Genomic DNA, 22,342 nt, shown 5'->3' with positions numbered 1-22,342 from the left:
ATTTCATTTAAAAAGATTTGATTATTAGCAAATAGACTGTTAACGTCGTAGGAAACTATCCCAAGAGACCTTAAAGATCTATCCGATGAGGATAGTTGAACTCAAGACTTGTTATTCAGAAGGGAAATGGCATAACCAATCTACCACATTTGAGCGCTCGGTCTCTCTCATGAAACAAGTTTCTTTTCATAAATAGTTGATGAGATTTTGTGAAAATTATTGTAGGCCTTGTGATTTGATCACTTGTTTTTTTAAAAAGTGCGTACCCTTGCCCGAAATATAGACTTTATTACGTATTTTGGTAAGTCTCCCTCCCGCCACCCATATCCAAGCTACCTTGGAATGCAGGGCCTGGGGTGTTTGCCTTCTTGCATTTCGCAGGGCGTTTACATGAAGCTTGGATGGCCTACAAGGCCAGCATACATGAGTGCTATGGCAGAAGAGCAGCTCCCAGAGAGACAAAAGAAGGGAAAAGCGGTAGTGGTGGGTGGAGGCTGGGCTGGCTTTGGTGCAGCGCACGCCCTCGCCAAGGCAGGCCTCTCTGTCACTCTTCTTGACGCCGCTTCTGACCCTGGTGGCCTCAGTACCGGCTATCGCACCTCTCAAGGCCGACCTGTTGAGGCTGGCATCAAGGGCTTCTGGTATACTCCTCATTGCTTTTTGCTCTTTTTGTTGATCTGTTGCATGATATGGAACCTTTTGTTTAAGCATTTTGGTAGGCAACTTGTCCATTAACTGCAAGAGACAGCTCAGTTAGCTTGTATTTCGTGATAAATGTTGTTGACAGTTTGCAAGAGGCAAGCTGTGCTACGTACTTGCGTTGCACACATTCACTAGTGGCATTGTTTGATTCAATTTGTCCAGTAACTACAAGAGACACTTTGGGTGGTGAGCTTGTAGTGCCTGATTTGTGTTGTCTACAATTTGCATGAGGCAAGCTGTGCGATGTAAAGCTGTGCTACTCATGTCATGCCACAATTTCTTTACCCACATCATATTTTTGCCTAAAGTCCTTCCTTGTGGTTTCGACATGCATTCTGGCAGTCATATTGTCCTGTGCCTTTCTTGATGGTACCCAAATGAGTGTGCATTCTTGCATGCACACCAACAAGCCTTAAAAGATTTTACTTGTTATTTGTTTCATGCTTGGACCCTATTTAGTTCAAATATCCCTGAAAAATGGTAAACAAAAAAACTTGGCTTCATCCTACAACAGTGTATCAAGAAATGTTTTGTGTATTTCATCGTTTCGTTGCAAAAATGCCAAGACGAAACACATGGTTCTAGGATACATCCCATATAGATGGTCAAACAAGTGGTAGAATATGTTGCACATCACACACTAAAAGGCAACTTTGATAATAGAACTTTTCTTTTTTGAACCTGAGAAACGTGTTCTGTCCCCTTGTTTTGAAATGTTTTGGGTGTTTCGTGTCTCATCTCGTTTCGAGGGGACAGAACACGTCCTACAAATTGCCCAGGTTGGTGTGTAGAAGCTGGTTGTGGCATAAATTTCAGTTCTTCGCTTATATTTATGACGACATTTTGCAGGTGGCAATATGGAAACATCTATGAGCTTGTCAAGGAGCTTGGAATTGTGAGTTTCCTTTCCAGATACTGTAAACTAGTTAATTACCATGGCATATGTTTTGTGCACACAAATGTGATGTCATTTTGTGCAGCCTTGGCCGTTTACAGATTGGACAAGAAGCACATTTTATTCTCCTAATGGAATCCAAGTGGAGGCTCCAATTTTGAGTGCTCTTCCAAGGCTCCCAGCACCTTTTGGATCTTTTATTTACACATCTCCTTACTTCAGGTACGATTTATGTGCTCAGCCTTGTAAGATCACGACTCGTCTTTTTTAGTGACTTTCTCCTCATTCGACTCAGCGCTTGTTTCAGATCCTTGTCTATCATGGATAGATTAACGGCCCTCCCTTTACTCCAAGCTCTTGTAGAGTTTGATGTGGTATGTTACCTGCAGAACATTCCTTTGCTCATGTCATGTGCGTATAACATTAAATACCAAATTTGAACTTGTGGATAGGCTCTAATCATGTTTTTAAAGTATGCATTACTTATCATTTAGGGATTTTTTTGTGTGCAATTCATGTGCATGGTTTTGTGTGTGCACATGCGATTGAATGTGTAGTGGGAGCTAATTATATCTGTCTTGTTATTGATGATCACATGTGATTTGTGTCTCTGCAATGTAAAGTTTGTGTACTCTATTGAGTTGATAAATTTGTTTCCAGGACGAAGATGCTTATGGAAGCTATGATTTGATGACAGCAATGGAACTTTTTAGAAAGGCAGGAGTCTCTGCCAAGCTATACAAAGAGTTTTTGGAGCCCATGCTATTAATTACATTGTTTGCACCTCCTGAGCAGCTATCAGGTTTATTGCATTTTGTGCCTTGTTTGCTTTGAACTTAGAATGTTACAATCATTCTGAAGGCTTATTCACATATGAAGCTCGATGCCCACAGCTGCTGCTGCTCTTGCGGCGCTTTATTTCTATGTGCTGGCCCATCAGCCGGACTTTGATGTTTGTTGGTGCAAGGGTTCTGTTGCAGAGAAAATATTTAGACCTTGGCTCTCAGTAATTGAGAAGCTGGGAGGTCAAGTTCTTGGTGGAAAGCGAGTGCAGAGCGTTTTGTGCAACAGCGAGTCGAAGGTTTCTTCTGTTCTTGCAAGTAATTTCTTAGAAGTCTTTTACATGTAGGTTACGGTTGTTCCATATGTAGCTGTATGTGGTAGTGAAATTGAAATTTTGATTGTGTAAGCTTTTGCGCATTTTTTTTGGTGTTGACCTGCTGAGTATGTAAGTCAGATGCCTGTCACCAGATTTCATAGATATTGAAGATCTAAGAAGTTACACAAACCACAGATTGAAGTTTGAGGAGAAAGAAGCTATCAGTTAAGTCACAAGCAAACTCTGTTTTGGGGCCTGTTGGGTCAAAAACTCCATTTCCAACATCCTCTGTTTCTCGTCTCCTTCTGGCCGTTTCTTTTGGAAGTTCTGTAGATTGTATACAGTATATATTTGTAAAATGCCGTTTGTAATCTGTTCACTCGAAAAGAGCCAGCCGTCTCTGTCTTAGTGGCCTTATCGGGCTCGTTGTGTCCCTTCCATCTGACTATGAGCTCAGGGTCACAGGGTATAAGATGGGATTGGCTTTGGAGTAAGATGGGCCGAAATATCCAACTTTATGGTGCTAGACTATTATAGAGGCTGGCACAGACAAAAGCAGCATTTCAGCTGTCAGCAGAAAACGATTTGATGGGCCTACTGGAACAGAGCTTTGGTTCTTCTCAGATGGTGTAGGGGAGGTCGTGCACTGACCACCCCAGTGATCAGCTCCACTGGTTGCCCATGACCATTCCCAGCCGTCAACGTGCAATGGAGTGGGGGCCAATGACATGGTGACAGCTCATGCGGAGTAGGTGACAGTCTGTGAGCCATCACTGGTCCACCACCACAGTCGACCACTGTTTCAGTCGGGATGTTCTCCTCCTTGCTGATGTGCTACACCTCGTCATTCCCTGGGCTGACTTGGATAGCAATGATTGGTTCTGCAGACTGCAAATTGCGGTTGCTGGCTTGTCACACATCCAGACATTGACAGGAAAATTCTGCAATTTAATGGCCAGTAGAAGGACGGCCGGGATGCACAGCCCCCCGATGCTGGATTTTGACATTAGATGTAATTGTATTTTTTATGTCTGTGTCCTGGAAAGCTCTATTTTCACTACAATACTTTTGGCAATCTTTTACTTGCTGAAGTTTAGGCCTGTTGCATGCATTCTGCATTTAGGATTTTAGAAACTTTTGGATTTCTGCAGTGAATACCTCTGGACATTTGGAATCATATGAAGCAGACGTCGTTATTTTTGCAGTTGGTGTACAGGCTATGCAGGTATGTCATTTCTTAGTGTCTAAGAGATGTTGCTGTAGGATGGTTTGGTTTGAAGGCCTCCCATGAGGAGTCAAGACAATTCAATACATTTCCGAGATAATGTACAAGATTGGCAAGGCCATCATTGGGGAGCAAACTTCTTGTTTGCTCTTCTCATGTCTTCTTGCAGCTGATGGGAGTGTAAAGGATTGCAGAAAATTGTGGCTTCATCAGATGTTCTGGCTGGCCTGAGTGACTTTGCTGCGGTGTCAAACCTTGGAACTGTTGATGTGATGGCAATACGTTTTTGGTTAGATTGCATGGTTGAGCTTCCAAATGCAGCCAATGTGCTTGCAGGATTTGAACCAACTACAGGAGGAACTTTATTCCATCTCAACAGCTTACAGGTATACCAATTTATGACAATAGCCAGCTGTATCCATGATGTTATGATAGACCTCTAGGTATTTTCGCGATTGCATTCCATCTGGCTTTAGACAACTGTCATTTTTCTTATGCCAACCTGTTAATTGATGTAAATGGTTCTTTAAAGTTCCATGGAAAACTCTGTTGCTTCACTATTTTAGCTGCTGACATTTCCTCAGGACGAATTCAAAGAGGAGAAAGGAAGTATATTTGAAGTAGATTTTTACCATGCAAATCAGCTACTTAATCTCTCAAATGACAAGATTCTTAGCAAGGTCTGTCTCTCTCTCTCTCTCTCTCTCTCTCTCTCTCTCTCTCTCTCTCTCTCTCTCTCTCTCTCTCTCTCTCTCTCTCTCTCTGTCCAAAATAATTCAATACATTCCCTTCGAACGCCCAAATGGTGACAATTCAATATATTCCCTTCGAACGCCCAAATGGTGACAATTCAATACATTACCTATGAGACGAGATCTGATACACAGTCAGAGTAACAAAATAACAACATAACAAAACAAAAATGCATTGGTATCCTAAAGCTGCTCGATGTGAACTAAGCAAAGTAAGCAGCTGGCTGGGATAGCTAAATAGCTAAATCACAGGGGATCCAACATCGGTCGTTGGCGGATCTCATCAATCTCCTCCATGGTCAGTAGTCTGACCGAGCGTCGTGCATGCCTGGCCAAAGTGATCCGAATCTTTTGATGCAGCCTCCATCGATGCTGTGTAGTCCCTTGCAGTCGTGGGAGTCTAGATCTCCCCAACTCAATCGCTCGGTCGATCAGTGTGCCTCTGGTGCGAGACTAATGTGAGCTCTGATGTGGGAGTAGCTCCTCCGATTGTCCATTGTCTGCTCTAAAGAAATCTGTGATCCATTTCTGAGACTGGCTAGCCTCTCCTCTCATGAGGCTATCTCTGTGTTTGCGCAGCTTGAGCAAAAACAAACCCAAGCATCTCTGACCCTCGTACCCCGTGACTCTAGAGAGTGGTCCAAAACCCTCTCTAAACAAGCAATGGAACCGGCCTCATATCTCGTAGTAGACGGGGCAGCAGTATGTGTAGTGCAACTTTGTCTCAGGCTCCATGTCACACAAGGGGCATGTCCTGGCCTGTGCTTGTACTCCGCTGTATCTCCCAGTCTCAATCCACAAATGGTGTGAAGATGTGCGTATCTAGCCAGTAGCACATCGTATCTCATGAGACAGCTGGGTGTCCATGTATCCGGGTCTCATCACAAAAGCGTCCGCTGTAAGGTGGAAAAGACGCTCTCTGTAGAAAGCCATCTTCGTGTCCAGCTCGTGTGTTGGCTGTATCCATGTCCTCCTGGTGTCTAGCTGAGTCAAGTCCAGGCGGATGAGCCTCGTGATCTCGGAGTGTGTAAGAGAGAGATGGTGCATCCAGTGAGTACTTGAAGGGTGGCAACCTGTCTATGCTGAACCCATGCGCTTGAAACCATGATGTCTCTCCCCATACCAGCATGTTGTATCTCCTTGCATGGCTAACTGTCGAGAGGACTCAAGTGCAAGGCGGGCATATCTGTCTCTGGGAAGTTCACATGCGGTGTATGAAGGAGACTGATCTGGTAAGCGCCTCAACCACTAGTGGGGGGGCCGCTAGCTCTGCTCGGATAATGGCATGTGGTACTGAAGCCTTGGCTCTAATGAGCCGCGAGATCATATAGACCAGAGGTTTCTCCATGTCCCCCCATCCATCAGTGCGACCCGACCTCCCGTGATGATCCAATGAAGGTCCCCATATCTCAGCTCCATAGAGCAATGCAGAAGCCACCAAAGTGTCAAAGAGCCAGAGCTTCGTCCGAGGCTCCTGAAACTGAACTTGCGAACACATCCTCTCCAATCTACCTAATGGTGCATGGGCTCTAGTTAATCTGGTCTCTGCTGCTCTCCTCAATGAAAATGCTGGTCCGCTAAAAACCACTCCAAGGTAAGTGTAAGCATCTGTATACTCCACGGTCTTCTGGCCGTATGTGAATGTAGGTGCTGACCTCCTGATCCACTGTGGGGTGGTATTAAACACCATAACCTTGGTTTTACCAGGTTGACAGACAAACCGCTTTCATGGGCAAACCTATGCAAAGCATCCAAGTTACGTTGCATCCCCTCCGGAGAGTCGGAGATCAACACATCATCATCAACATATAACAATAGTGGAATCCATGTCCCTGCCAACTGTGCGCCTCTATCACCATCGCTCTCAATGTAGTCTGAAACCTCATCCACATACATATCGAATAGAGTAGGAGAGAGCGGGCAGCCCTGCTCACCCCAATAGTGGAGTGAGCTGGTGTAGATAGACCCTTTGAGGTGCGTACATGCCCCACTACTGACCTGTATAATGCCATGATCCCCCAAATGAGCTCTGTGGGTACTCCCATCTCCTGTAGTCTGTGCATCAATCTAGCTCTGGGTACTGTGTCAAATTCTTTGCGGAAGTCCACGAAGCTACAATAGATCCGTCTCCCATGTGATCTGCCCTCCTCAATGATGGCTCTGAGTGTCAAGTATGGTCAAAAGTAGAAAAGCCTCTCCTGAACCTTGCCTGTCCGGTTGCACGTATCCTCTCCCTCTGCCCATCTATTGAGCTGCTGCTCAAGAATGGATGCGTACAACCGTGCGAATGTGTGTCCAATCATCATAGTGCGATAATTCCAAGGCTCCATAGGGTCTCCCAACTTGAAGATAGGTACAATAGTAGATAGGCTCCAAGTATCAGGCAAGCCTTCACACATGGCAAGGTTAAACATAACTGCTAGAAGCTCTGCTAGTAGATCTCTGGAATGCATGAAATGCTCAGCCATCAAGCCATCATGATCATATGCTCTTGTAAGTTGTAACAGACTTGGACACTCCAAGTCAAGAATCTACCGCAACAAGACAGGAATTCACTTCAAAACAGTTCACAATTTGATTCGACACCAGCCCGATGGAGTTTCGTGCCAAGAGATTTGGCCCCAAAGATTGGCGCCCCTTTCGGTATTTCTTTTTATATTAAATCTGTTGCCAAAGTACAAGGGAGTGGTTGGGTCTCACTCTCAGACTCTGCGTCCAGATGCTCTGAGAAGTGGGAGCCCAAACCACACTTATAAAGAGTTACAAGGGAAGCCAAAAGCAGAGCCCCAAAAGCTGTCCCAAAAGTTGTCCATTAAAAGCATTCTCAAAATAAAGCAACTCCTCTCATTTGCTTGGTAAAAATAAAGCAAAGCTAAAAGCTCTCTCTCTCTCTCTCTCTCTCGTGTAGGCTTTTGCGTAGCCCAAAAGTTAAAAGTCCGTACATTGCTTTTGCAAAAAGCGCCGCAAAATGTGAGGTGTCCGTACGATGCTGCCACGTGGCACTGCAGGGAATTTCGGGACTGCCCCCCTGCAAAGAGGGCATGGGTGCGCGGTCTACAACCCATTTATGGGTCTAGGGTTATGCCACGTCACTGGTTTGTGACATACCCCCCTCTTGAAAGCATTGTAATCGCCCTTGATTACGCCTGCAAAACAAATAGAGGCCATAAATTGTCTTAGCAGACACTGACTATTAGTACCGACGCACTAGGAACACACATCTAGCACTTGTACTAATCAACAATCACATCACAGGACATCACAGGACATCACATGACAAATCACATTCAAAATTCATTCGGATCTTAGACCATGATTAATCGGCAAGGTATTTAGATCCACTCGGGACCTCATAGATGCCCGATTGACTAATCCTTATTGCAACCATGTCTATCGAGATCGTTTAGACCGAAATGCTGCAGTCATTTTGTCTATCAGTTCGTGCACTTAAACAAGTCAAGCACAAGTCAATATCGGGAATTCCAGTTCATAAAGACATACGATAGAATACTGTCAGCTCGTAGTATCTTGAAACTCAAAAGAGACATCAGTGACTTTAGTATCAAAAATCAAGGCAATTTGTTGAAAAAGGAGCGGAGCGACTCCCCTCTTGTGCATACCCGCTGCTGAGTTCGGGGTTCCATTTAGAATAGATCATGCTAAACCAAATGCTTCGAGGTAAAGATTCACAATCTAAGGAGTATTTGCTAGGTCCTCCTCCTCCATTCACTTCGCATCCAATGCGGAGTAGGTCTTGAATTTAACCAAGAACCGTCTTATCGCTTTATCTTTAATCTTTCTGTGCCAATATCTATTCTGGAACGAGTATCTGCTCGTTTTCCTCCACTTCGGGTTGCTCATCTAGCTCCCCATAATCGGGCACATTGCCTTTAAAAGGCTTCAAGAGACTCACATGAAAACATTGTGAAGTCTCCAAGTGTCGGGTAGCTTCAGTCTAAAGGAGACATCATTTATCTTTTTGGAAATCCGGAAAGGTCCATAGTATCTCATGCTAAGCTTTCGAGAAGGCCGCTCCTTCCCGAAATGTAAGAGCACCCAATCGTTCTCCTTCAATTTCAAATTGTGACGATGTCGATCTGCTGCTTTTTTCTGAGATTTCTGCAAAGCCTTCCGGACGAAGTCCAAGTCCCTCGTGAACTGGTCGGCTTCAAAGAAAAATCTTATCTTTCGAGCTAAGGAAGGGTGAAACCTTGGTAGAAAATTCAATAATCTCAAATGGCATCTTTCCTATCAAAGAGTTAATCGTGTTTCTGTAGGCATATTCCACTAAAAGTAAAAACCTTTTACCATGAAGTCTACCGATCCAAAGAAGAAGACTTCAACAAATCTAGTACTACTGAATTAGCAATCTCTGATTGCCCGTCAGTCTGCAGGTGGAACGATGACGAGAATTGCAACCACGTGCCAATGTTCTCACAAAGAGCCTTCTAAAACAAATCCGAGAATCTGGGGTCTCTGTCGGAGACAATCGTCTCAAACATGCCATGTAATCTGAAGATCTGGGCCATAAACAATCGTGCCCACGCTGTGTTTTCGGGAGATAAAAATGAAATCCATTGCAATACTTTTCCACACCTTTCAAGGTGGTAACAATGCCACAGTGACCCGAAAAAGGTAGACAATGACATTCGGTTAGAACCTTTTCTTTTAATGGTTGTGTAATGCACAACATCGTTTTCTTCATCAGGTAGCCATCCAGAATGGAATATTCCGCTACTACCTCCCCATTCTATATTCAATTGAATACATCTACAAAAATCTGTTTTGTGTGGCATACTGGCCGATTATATCCTCTAAGCTTCTATGATATATCGCGGAAATAGCCAGAACCAACGGCTTCCGGGACAAAGTATCTGCCACCAATTTCTTCTGTCCCTGCACATGGACAATCCGGAAGTAAAAGTGTGACCAGATGTTTGCCCACCACATCTGCTTTTCCGATAGTTGCTTCTGTGACAAGAAGTAGCGTAAACTCCAACCATCTGTGAAAATTGTAAAATCGGCTCCGAGTAGGTAATGTTGCCACTGAGTAAGAGCATGGATAACCGCTATAAGCTCTTTCTCATAAATCTGTGCTGTCAATTCCGGCCTTGAAAACAATCGGCTTTCGTAGGCAATGACATGGCCTTCTTGCATTAAGACCGCACCCAGACTACGACCACAAGCATCACAATATACTTCAAACGACTTCTGCCAATCCGGCAAAGTCAAAACTGGTCCTGTAGTCAAATTCTATTTCAATTTTTGAAAGGCAGTCACCTCTGTGGGTCCCCACGAGAAAGGGACTCCTTTTTGTGTTAACAAATGCAAAGGAGTAAGCAACCTTTGCAAACTTTCTGATGAATCGCCGGTAGTAAGAAAATAAGCCCAAGAAGCTTCGAACTTCATGGACATTCTTCAAATGGTGGCCGGGGTTTGGTGGTGGTGGTTCCAAGTATCAAATCAATGATATGATTCTCATGGCGAGCTGGTGGCAACTCGCCTGGCAGGCCCTCTGAAAAGCAATCGGCATGAGTGTGGAGAAAATCTTGGCGTTCTTTTTCGAGGTCAAAACATATTCGACCTTCCATCATCATTCAATCCTTTCCAGAAAGTAAGGAAACTGAATTTCATCAAGTACAATCTCTGTGCCCTTCATTTGTCAAAGTCGCTTTCTCGGCCCGGTAGTTAACCATGGCGTTGTTCTTGTGGTACCAAGGGATTTCGAGTAGGACGTCACAACCTCCCAAGGGAATTATGTAGAAATCTTGGTGTCCTAAACACCCTTGACATTGCAAATAAAGTTTGCCAATGATCGGTATAATGGCAACATCTCGTCCAGGTGCCACTAGAACTACCTCCGCCTGTGGCCTCAGCTTGCGAGTCGCCAATTCAAGTGAAAAGAAGTTGGCCTTAGCTCCTTCATCCAAGAAAAAGAGGGCTTCCTGATCTTTCAGTTTGTCCTAAAAGCGGCAAAGTTTTGTACTTTCATTCATTTGATTTGGTTCGGGCCCCACGCAATGTGGTGCCAGTTCTGCTTTCATCTGTCTTTTCTGCAACGTTCCTCAGTTGCTTTCAAACTCTCTAACCTTTCTTCATCCTGTTCATTCGGTGCCTTTTTAGGGCACTTCGTGAAGATGTGCCCAGTTTCCTCGCATCCAAAACACTTCCCCTCTTTGGTATAGCTGACCCTCTCTCGAAGAGTGAGCTGGGGTCGTGCATCTCGTTCTTTCTTTTCTGGGCTACTCTTCTTCTTTCTACTTTTATTGTTAGAAGTTTGTTCGGTTCTCTGCCTCATGATCTCATCTATGGGGCCTGAATGAATGGCAAAACCCTGTTTTGCATGACTCATCAGTTCGTGAATGGAATATGACTTTCGCTCTAAGCAGTGATCTCGGATCTCTGTAGGAAGTCCCATGGTAAACCGCTCAATCTGTTCTTTGAACGAGATCTTGTTAAATGAAGAAGTTGGTAGAAAAGAGTTCCAGAATCTCTCGCAATATGCGTCCAACGTAACTTGGTCATCCGAAGATGGTTCCAAGCAGTTCGTATGTCGCGCTCGTACTCCCGAGTCAGCCATGAAGAAATAAAAATTCTTTTAAATTTCAGCCATTTAAGTGGCGCTTTCTTGCTAGAAGAGTGGACCACCAAGTTCGAGCATTTCCAGTCTAGTAAGAGGTAGCCCTCCGAATCTTGGAGTGCTCTGAGTAATGTCCTCCAGAGAAAGCTATGTCAAACGTTTGTATGAAGGCCAAAGCCTTCGAAGCATCTCGAAATCCAGAAAACGTGTCAAATTTAATTGACTGTCCACCTTCTTTAAATTCTCGGACTTTCTTGCTTTTATCTTCCAGAAAGTCATACTAGTTGTGTCACGTGACACATCCAACCCTACGTGTCCGTGGACAAGCTACAGCATGATCAGGGTTCAGTCAGTCTAGATTTAGAAGTGAGCTGGCACTTTTGTGAGTCTATTCGTAGACCGTGCATGCCCAGTCACTTAGTGTAGATGCATATCCTCTGGTTGCACACAGCATGATCATAAGCATTCCCATCAGAATCCTTCAGGGGAATTTTCCAGTGCATTTAGCCTATTTTACCTATTTTTGACATTTTTCACTTATTATTTTTAAGTGACTTTTGTTGGAGAGTAGATAGGGCAAATTGAGTATGTTCGTATATAAGCAAACCTAGACTAGCACTAAATGGCAGAAGAAGCAACAGGAGCCAAGCTCAGCAGGCAACTTCTCCAACAAGACCTTGGTGGTTCTCCCCTCCAAGTAAGACTCAGCATTAGCGTTTTCTGCATCAACATCAGCCATTGGCGTTTCCATCTTCAAGCTTCACCGCAGGAAACCGAGCAGCCCTAGCGTTTTTCCTTCAAGCAAGGATCGCCAACAGAACCCAGCCCCTAGCGTTTTACAGATTCCAGCCTCTAGCGTTTTTGGTCCTCACCTCAGCCGCTACAGATCTCAGCCTTTGCAGTCTTCAGCCCTGGTGATTTTCAGCAGTAGAAAGACCTGCAAGTTCAGCCCCTAGAAGAGTAGCAGATTCAGCCCTTAAGAACCTCAGTTTTCAGCCCTAAAACTTGCAGATTTTCAGCGTCAAAGACCTACAGAAACATTCCCAGAAGCAGCATTTTTGGACAAGTCGCAGATTTCAGCCCATAGCGTTTTTGGACAGCAGATACAATATTGCAAAGTTCAGCCTTTAGACCGGTGTCGCCATCCCCGTCGTCATCGTCGACATAGCCTAGACTTGCATCAGTCTCATGCATACAGTTTGTACCAGTTTGTGCAATCATAAGTAGACCACTCTCGTCGACGAGAGTGGGGCCTTCGGAGGAGGGTTTTACGTCTCTGGTGTCGTATCTCTTCTCTTCTCTCTCATACACTTGCACGCACAGTGCCCATTCACTCTCTCATTAAGAACCGAAGGCTCTACCTTCCATAAGAACAAAAGGAACCTTGAGCACAGTTCGGAGCACTCATCTTGAGCAAAGCGCAAACATTCATTCTGGCTTATCGCAAGTCGGAAAAAAAAAAAAAAACGTGCTCGTTGCTGCTGCTTCAGTTGCGCACGCCATTGCTCAACCCGAGAGTGGGGCCTTCGGAGGAGGGTTTTACGTCTCTGGTGTCGTATCTCTTCTCTTCTCTCTCTCATACACTTGCACGCACAGTGCCCATTCACTCTCTCATTAAGAACCAAAGGCTCTACCTTCCATAAGAACAAAAGGAACCTTGAGCACAGTTCGGAGTACTCATCTTGAGCAAAGCGCAAACATTCATTCTGGCTTATCGCAAGTCGGAAAAAAAAAAAAAACGGGCTCACTGTTGCTGCTTCACCTGTACACGCCATCGCCCAACCCCCCCCCCCCCCCCCCTGCACACCTCAGCCCGCTGCCTCCCTCCTTGCCCTTCTGCCCCGTTGCCCACCCCCGCGCTGCCTGCCCGCGTTGCCTTTTAGCCACTGCCGCCCCCGTCACCCCCTCCTCCTGCTGCCGCCAGCGCTTCCACCTTCCCCAACCCGCTACCCCCCCCCCCCTTCACCCGGCCCGTCTTCCCTCCCGCCTCGGTTTCTCCTCGTCAACCCCTGCAATTCGGCCTCCTCGGCATTGCTTCATTTTTTGGGGCAGTGTCTCTTGCGCCTGATTGCAGCGTCCACCGTCGATCTCTTCTTACGACACAACAGTAGACACAGATGGAGGCTCCAGCTTCGCCACAGAGGGACTCGCCAGAAGCCCCCTTGCCCGACCCCGTTGAGCCCACCATTCGACTTGCTCTCTCGCCGACAGAGCAAGCGAGCCTTGCCGCAGAGGTAGAGCGATTGCAGGCGACTTCGGTCATCTGCAAGATTCTCGGCACCCGACCTAGCAGAGGAGAGCTGCGAGACCTTCTCCAGGCCCGCCTTCTCGCAGAGGTGGGCAAGATCTTGGATGTCCAAATTCTTGGACGGGGGTACTATCAGATCGAGTTCGAGACCTCCGAGATGGCATCCAAGGTCATAGCTATGAGTCCACTGGCCATCCGAGCATCACGCGCGCACTTTCGACAGTGGCGACATGGTTTTGACCCGACTTCGGATGTTCTAGTAGAGGAGGCAGACATCCCCATCTCAGTCTGCTTTCCGGGTTTACGGAGGGAGTACCTACCACTTTTTTCCAGGATCGGCTCCGCCATCGAGACTGTCCTGGAGACACCTCGTACGGCAGCATCAGTAGCTGCCAAGGCGGCTGGCATCCCCTCAATTCGAGTTTTGGTCAGAGACACCCACACGCTCCCGAAGGTCATCCTTCTGCCTCGGGTGAGTGGGGGTTGGTTTAGACAGAGTGTGGAGTACTCGGGCCTCCCGAACCAGTGCTTCATTTGCCGACAGATGGGCCACCTAGCGAAGGCCTGTCCACGGAGGAGGCCGCGACCTGCACCACAGCCTCAGCCCCAGCCTGCCAGGGCTGGGCTGCAACCATAGTCAGTGGCACAACGCACAGATTCAGAGCCTCCCTCCGAGCTTGGGGCTCCAGCGGAGGAGGGGTGGCAGCAGGCCCGTGGCCGTTGACGCCTGGGGCCACAGCGACAGCCTGGCACTCAGAGTGGCCCTCAGGTTCCTACTTAGCAGCAGTGGGTTCCCACGGGGAACCGTTTTGGTCCTCTTGAGTAGGAGTCGTCCCCTACGCCAGCCTCCACCTCCGCTTCACCCTCGACAGCCGCTCCCCCTTCAGAGTTCCCCTCCTCATCCTCATTCCCCCCCCCCCGCCTTCAGCTCCCGCTCCCATCGCCTCTCCACCTCGCCCCTCTACCTCTGTCGCCCCATCCTGCCCCTCTTCTCCTCCACTCCCCCCAGCTCCTTCTCCCCTCCCGCCTGCTCCAGTTCCACAGTCGACTCAGGAGACTTGTCCCTCTCCGACGGCTAGGAGATCTCTTGGCAGCGCCTTTGCCACGAGTCGCCTAGCGAGAGAGGGTCAGCCATTCTTGCGGCCCCCTCTGCAGATTCAGACATCTTCCTTGGCAGCTATCCCTCGTGGTCTGACGAGCATTGACCTTCGACGTCACTGAGACTTCTTCGACTACGGGTTCACTCGCTTTCTCAACGATTCTGCAGCAGACCACGAGGTAGCCTGCTTCAAGGTCCATGCTTTGTTCCTCGCCGCTAGGGGAACAGAGGGCTTGGACTCGGCAGTTGGTTTCTCCTTCCCCCTCTGTGGTAGGGCCGAGACAAAGTGGTCCCTCGACTCAGTGTTGGGATGGTTGCATACATAGGTTCTCGAGTTCTCTCATCACATGGGAGAACTTGGAGTTATAGAGTTGCTGCAGACTTTGTGGCCATTGGCCAAGTTTGCGGTGACACCCCCAGACTCAACAGGATGTAGGCACATTGTGGTGTATTTCTTTGCTGATACGCAGTGTTTGCCTTGCTATGTATACATTCATGAGGACTCTTGGACAGAGGAGGTTGCTTTACGCACGGCTCGCTCTGCTTGGGCTTGGGCTAGGCACTCACAACAGTCTCGCCTATCTAGAGGACGCTCGGATGCGGATTACTCCCCATCCAAGCCAGGCTCGAAGATAGCTCGTCTTGTTGCTGCGGCAGCATCTGTTCTCTCTCGCTCCCCATGAGGATCGTCTCATGGAACGTGCAGGGACTAGGTGGGCCCCAGTTTCAGCGGCAGTAGGGCCGATTGCGTCAGGAGCTTCAGCGTTGCCTTGTGGGAGGAGAGATTGATCTCCTTATGCTTCAGGAGCACCATTTGTGTGAGCCGCATTCAACGATGTGGTCAAATTTTGCGTGGACGATATGATACCTTTTGGTCAGCTGCTTTTGGACCTGGAGGCATCCAGGGTGGGGTATGTATGACTATTGCGGATTCATTGCAGCAGGCCATTTTGGGCAGAGGGATTATTGTGCCAGGCAGGGCTCAGTGGATTACTATGCAGGTTCAGGGTGGCCTTGTGGGCTTCCTGAACATCTATGCGCCCAATGTGGCGAGTGCTCATGCAGATTTTTGGTCACAGATTGTTGAGTCTTTGTCGCAGGCCGACCATTGGTGTGTAGGAGGGGACTTAAACATGTTGGAGGACCCTTCTGACAGGATTGGAGGCAGCCATGCTACTGTGCATGGAGTCGAGTTAGTAGCTTGGGAGAGGTTGTGTATGACTTTGAGGGTCTCGGATACATGGCAGCACTCTGGCTTTGTGAGGCCTCCAGCCAGTCTTGCCTTCTCTAGATCGGACCGCAGAGTGGGAGGAGTGAATCTATCGCGGATAGATCGCTTCTACACTAGGGACCACTTCAGTGACTTGGGGGGATCAGTGGGCATCCTGGCAGGGACATCCTTCTCGGACCATGCACCAATGATCCTCACAGTGGCAGACAGGCAGAGGAGTGGGATCACGAGGCTTCGCATCCCAGAGCGGGTCTTGTTGGACTCAGCACTCAGAGAGAGGGTAGAGGCTCTCTGGACAGAGGGCATGGACAGCCAGGTTCCACCCGCAGACAGAGTGGCCTTAGGCTTGGCTCGGCTTAGCCACTTTTTTCTTCAGGAGTCTCTGGCTCGCCGGGCTGCAGCGAGAGAGGAGTAGCGTCTCAGACGAGGCATTGCTTCACTACAGAGGATGCAGGAGCAGCATCCAGACAGTCCATGGTTGGAGGAGCAGTTACAACAGGCTCGACAGGAGCTTGCTAGCACAAAGGAGAGGTGTCATGAGTTTGTCTTCCACTGACAGGCATCTCAGTGGACTCAGGTGGGTGACAGAGTGACTGGTGCTTTTTCTGAGACAGTGGGACCTCAGCACTCGCATGCCAAGGTCAACAGTTGAGGAGACCCGATGGGTCAGTTGCTTGTGAGCCCGAGGATATGCGTGTAATTGCTACTGACTCTTGCTGTGCGTTACTGTCGACTGAGCTCCAGTCAGAGCGGCAAGATGCATGTAGGGAGCAGGTTTGGGCACAGATGCCTTGTCTTGTGACAGAGGAGATGCGCCAGAGGCTAGAGATGCCACTTCAGCTTGAGGAGCTGCACACGGCTCTTAGGGCCCTCCCTCGTGGTAGCTGTCCAGGTGAGGATGGGTACTCCTAGCTTTTTCTTGGAGCACTGGGACTTGCTTGGCCCAGATCTTTGTAGTGCCTTTCAGTACATTTTGCACACAGGAGTGATGCCTGATAGCATGAGTGAGGGCATGATCTACCTCATTCCAAAGGAGGGTGGCTCCTTGGATGAGATTCGACAGTGGCGCCCCATCACCATCCTCAACTCAACCTACAAAATTCTTGCCAAGGCTCTGAGTTTGAGGATTCAACCACTTTTGGAGAGCCTTATACATGGGACTCAGACAGGTTTTGTCAAGGAACACAGTATCCTTGACAACATCTTCACTTTCTGGGAGGCTTCTGCCTTGGCACGTCTCTGTGGGGAGGACCTTGTGATTCTTCTTCTCGATTTTGAGAAGGCATATGACAGAGTTGACTGGGACTTTCTAGAGGTCACAGCTTTGTACAGACAGGCTCACAGTTAGGTGCTTTTGGCAGGAGGTAGAGGTGAGCGCTTCATGCTCACACGCTCGGTCAGACAGGGTTGTCCTCTTGTCCCCTCTCTCTTTCTGTTCTATGCGGAGGCGATGAGCAGATTTTTTGTGTCACAGTAGGTTGGTCTGCAGGGCTTAGCACTCCCTATTCAGGGAGATGAGCTACTGGACGCTGAGTTTGCCGATGACTCAGCCTTGTACTTAGAGGGCCAGGAAGCCAATCTGCAGAGATGTTAGTAGGCTTTGGAGACCTTCTGTTGTGCATCAGGCGCACTGATCAACTGGAGAAAGACAGTGGCTTTCTCGGTTGGCAGTGCTCCTGTGCCAGATTGGATGCTAGGAGAGGGTTTCAGGTGGATTCCCCCGGGGACTGCAGTTCAGTACTTGGGTTGTTAGGTTGGTTTGGACTTGTCCCCCGAGCAGCAGATTGCTCCTCTTCTCCTGTCCATCAAGAGAAAGCTGTTACATTGGAGCTCAACACGACTTTCGCTGGTTGGTAGAATAGTAGTTGCCAACCAGGTGTTGTTGGCGACTATGTGGTACATCACTTCTTGCTGGATCTTCTCGAGTTCTTGTATCAGCCAGATAGAGAGGCTGATCAGGAACTTCCTTTGGTCAGGTCGTGACACTCAGATTGCCGGAGCCAAGGTGGCTTGGTCGGTCATCACACTTCCTTGTTCTCAAGGAGGGCTTGGGATCATTGATCCAGCACAGCAGAGCAGAGCCCTTATTGGGAAGTTCGTAGTCAGAGGACTTCTTCGAGGAGAGGAGCCCTGGAAGGAGTTCTTGTTGCAGAGGCTTCGTGCTTGGGTGCCTCAATCAGGAGGCCCTTGGCAACCTTCGACCAGATGGATCTTTACAGAGTTGCGCCGAGTTGGTTGAGCAGGAGACTGGGGGACCGCTTCGGTGTGAGTTTGCTTCGATCTTGGGAGCTCTTACGGCGTGGCCTGGAGCAAAGACAACTGACGTGCACGGACGAGCGCCTACGGCAGCCCCTCGTCTGGAACCCCATTGTTAGCACTCAGAGAGGCCACTTGGTTGGTAGTCGGCCTCATGTTTCTTGGGGTCCCATGGCAACAGGTCCAACGCGCTCTCTAGGTGACTGGCTAGAGTTCACAGGTTTGTCAGAGGAGGTGCAGGGTTTCCACCTACAGGGCATGAGAGGGGTGCAGAGCATGTGTCAAGACATCTTAGAGTCAGTTCCAGCTGAGTGGCTCACGCCTCTCGAGCCAGTAGCATCCCGGTGGATGGGAGCCTTCACACGACTAGAGGTTCTCATTTCAGTCAAGGCCTGCTCAGAGTCTGTCTCAGCCCTGTTCTTCGAGCTTCAGGGTGGGGGACGACTACAGCGAGTTGTAGTAGAGGCCCTGCAGGTAGCAGAGTGTTGTTTTCAGAGGATCCGAGTAGTGGGCATCTGTGGGAGGACCTGCGTCATAGACCCTGACCCAACAGTTCTTGAGACAGGACACTGGAGGCTATGGGCTTGGGAGTGTTGTCCGCTGACACGAGTACAGTGGGATCCTGGTGAGTGGCTATGGAGGGACCCCTTCTCTTCTGCAGACCACCCAGGAGTCCCGTTCTTTCAGTACACTGTTCGACTAGGACGTCATATACTAGCAGCACAGAGAGAGGCCCGTCCCGCTGTAGCACGTCATTGGCAGGAGGAGGGTCTCACAGTCGAGTTCTTGGCAGACTTTTGGGAGAGGTGGTGGGACTCTAGACAGCCGAGGCAAGTCACCTTGTTTCAGTGGCTGGTCGCACATAGAGCTACAGCAGTAGAGAGCTGGCTAGTGCATAGTGGTCTCTCGGCCACATGTGCAGCTTGTGACGATTTGGTGGAGAGTCAACGTCACTGTCTTTGGGACTGTCCCTCCGCCCAACAGGTGTGGCTATGAGTTCTTTGGCTGATGCTTGCTCTGTCCACGGCTCGATAGTACACTTGGGGGGAAGCGGCTTGGTCCACCCTCACGGGCCCGGCACTTCAGTTTGAGCTATCTTCCACCAGTAGGATGATAGTGATGCAGGAGGGGCGACCTACACTCCAGCCTGCTACAGAGCTTACTCCACAGGAGTGGTGCTGTGAGAGAGAGGAGTGTTGGGAGCTCATCAGTGGCCTGACACTTTGGTTCATCTGGCGAGCCCGTTGTTTCCACATCTTTGAGGCTCGCCTTGTGCCACCAGCAGAGACTGTTCGTGACTTTTGGCTAAAGCTGATCCATACTCTCAGAGGACAGCTCGAGGGACTACAGGGCAGCTCCGACCGCATGCGGGAGCGTCGCGAGGCTTTCCTTCGACTTTGGCGCCCTGGGCCTTTCTACACCATAGTCCAGGGTGTGCTCAGATGGCACTACCATCCACCTGTGTGGCTCTTCCCTCCTCCCATCTCTTGATTTAGCCTCATTGTATATATGCTGTTTTTTCATTGGGAGAGTCTCCCCATCATGCTTGTTGTAGCCCTCTCTTGCAGAGGTGGTTGTAGCCCTATGGGCAATTTTCATTAACTAATAGAAGGATCTTTTTCTCGGAAAAAAAAAGCGCAAACATTCATTCCGCTACACCTAACATTGGTATCAGAGCTTTGGCAACGTTCTGTATCACTCAAGGAAAGAACCACAAGAATCACAAGATTTTTATTTGCTTGTTGCGGTTGCTTGAACCCAAGTTCGCTTGGGCGTGTCGATTCCTAATCGCGTCTTTGAAGAGTGACAAGAATCCCAGGAAAGAAGGGCTTGTCCAGCCTCCCATTGTGTCTCTTTTCACTCATTGAGAGCAGACCGTGCACTTAGCGGCCAGCCAGTCGACGTGAGGTGGGAAAAAGCAACCTTGGTGTGAGCGCAAGGCCGGGGTGCGTCTGCGCAAAGGAGTAGAACTCGGGTGAAGAGAAGATCCTTCTCAAACACGGTTTGCAAGCGAAAGAAGATCTCAAGACCCTCAAGAACCTCAAGACCCTCAAGAACCCAAGAACCCAAGACCCTCAAGAACCCAAGTTCCTCGTGAACATAGAACCAAAGATCATAGTGCATGGTCATCACCAAAAACGGAATGGATACCTCGTATACAGGTGGTGAGCATGAGAGAGGCGACGAAGAGTTCTCCCCACCAAGAGATTTTTCCGACCCTCCCCCTTCGCCATCTACGCCACAAAGTGTACCAAAGCCTATGGAGGCAATGGTCAAGTCGATGATGGACATGATGGCCAAACAAGAAAAGACTCGCATGAACATGATGGCCAAACAAGAAGAGACTCGCATTGCCTTAGAACGCGCACGCGACGAACGAAAAAAAAGAAAAGAACAAAGAAAGGAGGAAGCGGCAGCACGACGCGTGGCCTTGGAGGCCAAGCGTGAATCTCAAAGAGTGGCCTTGGAGGCCGAGCGTGAAGCTCAAAGAGTGGCCTTGGAGGTCGAGCGTGAGGCTCAAAGAGAACTATGCACTCAAGAATTGGTTCGACAAGTACTTGCCTCGAAGTCCGAACCAGCCAAAGATCGTGGGAGTTTCTCGAGTGGCGCAAGCCACGATGCGGATTCCAACCATCTAGTCACAGAGAAGTTGACTTTCAGTAAGTATGATTGTAAGATGGATGCTACGGTTATTCATTCTTGGTTGCATCAATTTAATGCTTATTTTGCGATAACTAAGAAGACAAGAAGTAGCAAAGTTTTACGGCAGCCATGTACCTTGCCGGTGATGCCATCAATTGGTACCACGCATGGCAAGAGGCACAGTTAGCCGCGCACCTAGAGGAAGTCGACGAATTCACTCCCCTTTTCTTCAATTGGGCTGATTTTCAAGACAAGCTCAAGGCGCGGTTTATGCCACCTCAGTATCTCGCACGATTGAAGGACGATTGGCGCGCTCTCAAGCAAAATGGTATGCCGGTTATGTCTTTTTCTAATCATGTTTTGTAGCTAGGTACCCAATTACGCAAGTCGGATGATGAATGCAAAGAAGCATTCCTTTTTGGGTTAGTCGACTATATCAAGTTTGATGTAGAAGTCTTCGACCCAATCGATCTCAACAAGGCGGTAGCGATTGCTCTCACACAGGAGATGAAGCACAACAAGGGAAAGCCTAAGGAGAACAAGGCTTCCACAAGTACCTCACAGACTTCTCATAACTCTCAGAACGGTAAGAACGCTAAGAATGATAAGAATGGTAACTCTTCTAACCAATCTTCCAACAGTCTCTCGGAAAAGAATTCTTCCAATGAACCTAAGGGTAAGGCTAACACAATTCCGAAATCTAAGCTTACTCCAGATGAAAAGGTAGCACAAGGAATTGTAGGAGGATACATCACGTCGGAAGAGCAAAGCACACTTATTCTAAGGAAGTCGTTGTTTTCATTGTCACATTAAGGATCACATAAAAAGAACATGTCCTAAGCTTGAATGGAATGAATCTAAAGAATCCACAGAACCCACTTCCTCTGTCAATGCAATTACTGATAACACGAGTGTGTCCCTAGTTTCTCTTGACCCTCCCATTGATGATTCTCTCATTAAATGTTATGGTCAGGTATCAGGGCAACGTTTTGTCATATTGTTTGACCCAGGTAGTATGCATTATGTGATCAGTCCCTCTCTTGTTGAGAGAGCCCGCCTAGAAGTTAGTCAGAAATCTCCTCTCGAGGTCTCTGGCTTTGTTCCAGGTACGATCCTCTCATCACGCAGGAGTGTCTTGGTGTGTTGTTTACAATTCAACAAGCTGCCTTCACTAGAAGATTTTTTGTCTCTCCTCTCTCAGGATGTGATATGATTTTTGGCATTCGATGGTTTTGTGATCTTAACCCTCTCATTGATTGGGAGGCTAACACTTTCACTCTCTATGCCAAAAGTGATTCTCCCATTGCCATTCGTGGAGAGAACATTGTTCATTCTCCCTCTCATTGCTAATATGCAGGACAAGATTGAAAGGATTCAAAAGAAGGAGACTCTCTCAGTCTCTTCTTCTCTCAAGCATGACACATAGGATTTGCATGATTATGAGAAGCATGATGCATTGAATGACAATGATTTGCATGATGATTTGGATGGTAAGGATGAGCATGATGATTTGCATGCCAATGATAAGCATGATGATTTGGATGACACTGACAAGCATGATGATTTGCATGATCAAGATGTGATTTCTCACAAGCATGATGATTTGCATGAA

The 22,342-nt window shown here is 48.0% G+C and overlaps 1 protein-coding gene across 2 annotated transcripts in view; it reads left to right on the top strand.

Annotated features, from left to right (window-relative positions):
• Window positions 1-290: 290 nt before the first annotated feature.
• Window positions 291-22,342, top strand: part of LOC147452175 (uncharacterized) — a 35,629-nt gene continuing 13,577 nt past the window's right edge. Inside the window, exons 1-9 of one of the 2 annotated variants that reach the window (XM_086517964.1) lie at window positions 291-641; window positions 1,552-1,597; window positions 1,683-1,819; window positions 1,905-1,971; window positions 2,258-2,399; window positions 2,578-2,697; window positions 3,848-3,921; window positions 4,116-4,307; window positions 4,506-4,601. In XM_086517964.1, coding sequence (XP_086374090.1) covers window positions 343-641; window positions 1,552-1,597; window positions 1,683-1,819; window positions 1,905-1,971; window positions 2,258-2,399; window positions 2,578-2,697; window positions 3,848-3,921; window positions 4,116-4,307; window positions 4,506-4,601 — 1,173 coding nt within the window. In that variant the 5' untranslated portion in view covers window positions 291-342. Of the gene's footprint in view, window positions 642-1,551; window positions 1,598-1,682; window positions 1,820-1,904; window positions 1,972-2,257; window positions 2,400-2,490; window positions 2,698-3,847; window positions 3,922-4,115; window positions 4,308-4,505; window positions 4,602-22,342 lie in introns of both variants that reach the window. The other variant, XM_086517963.1, reaches the window with a different exon arrangement.

This window comes from Adiantum capillus-veneris, chromosome 8 (assembly GCF_014529385.1).
Source record: "Adiantum capillus-veneris isolate H3 chromosome 8, ASM1452938v2, whole genome shotgun sequence".
Classification (NCBI taxonomy): domain Eukaryota; kingdom Viridiplantae; phylum Streptophyta; class Polypodiopsida; order Polypodiales; family Pteridaceae; genus Adiantum; species Adiantum capillus-veneris.
The sequence above is the reverse complement of the archived record's forward strand: the minus strand, read 5'-3'. Positions and strand labels throughout refer to the sequence as shown.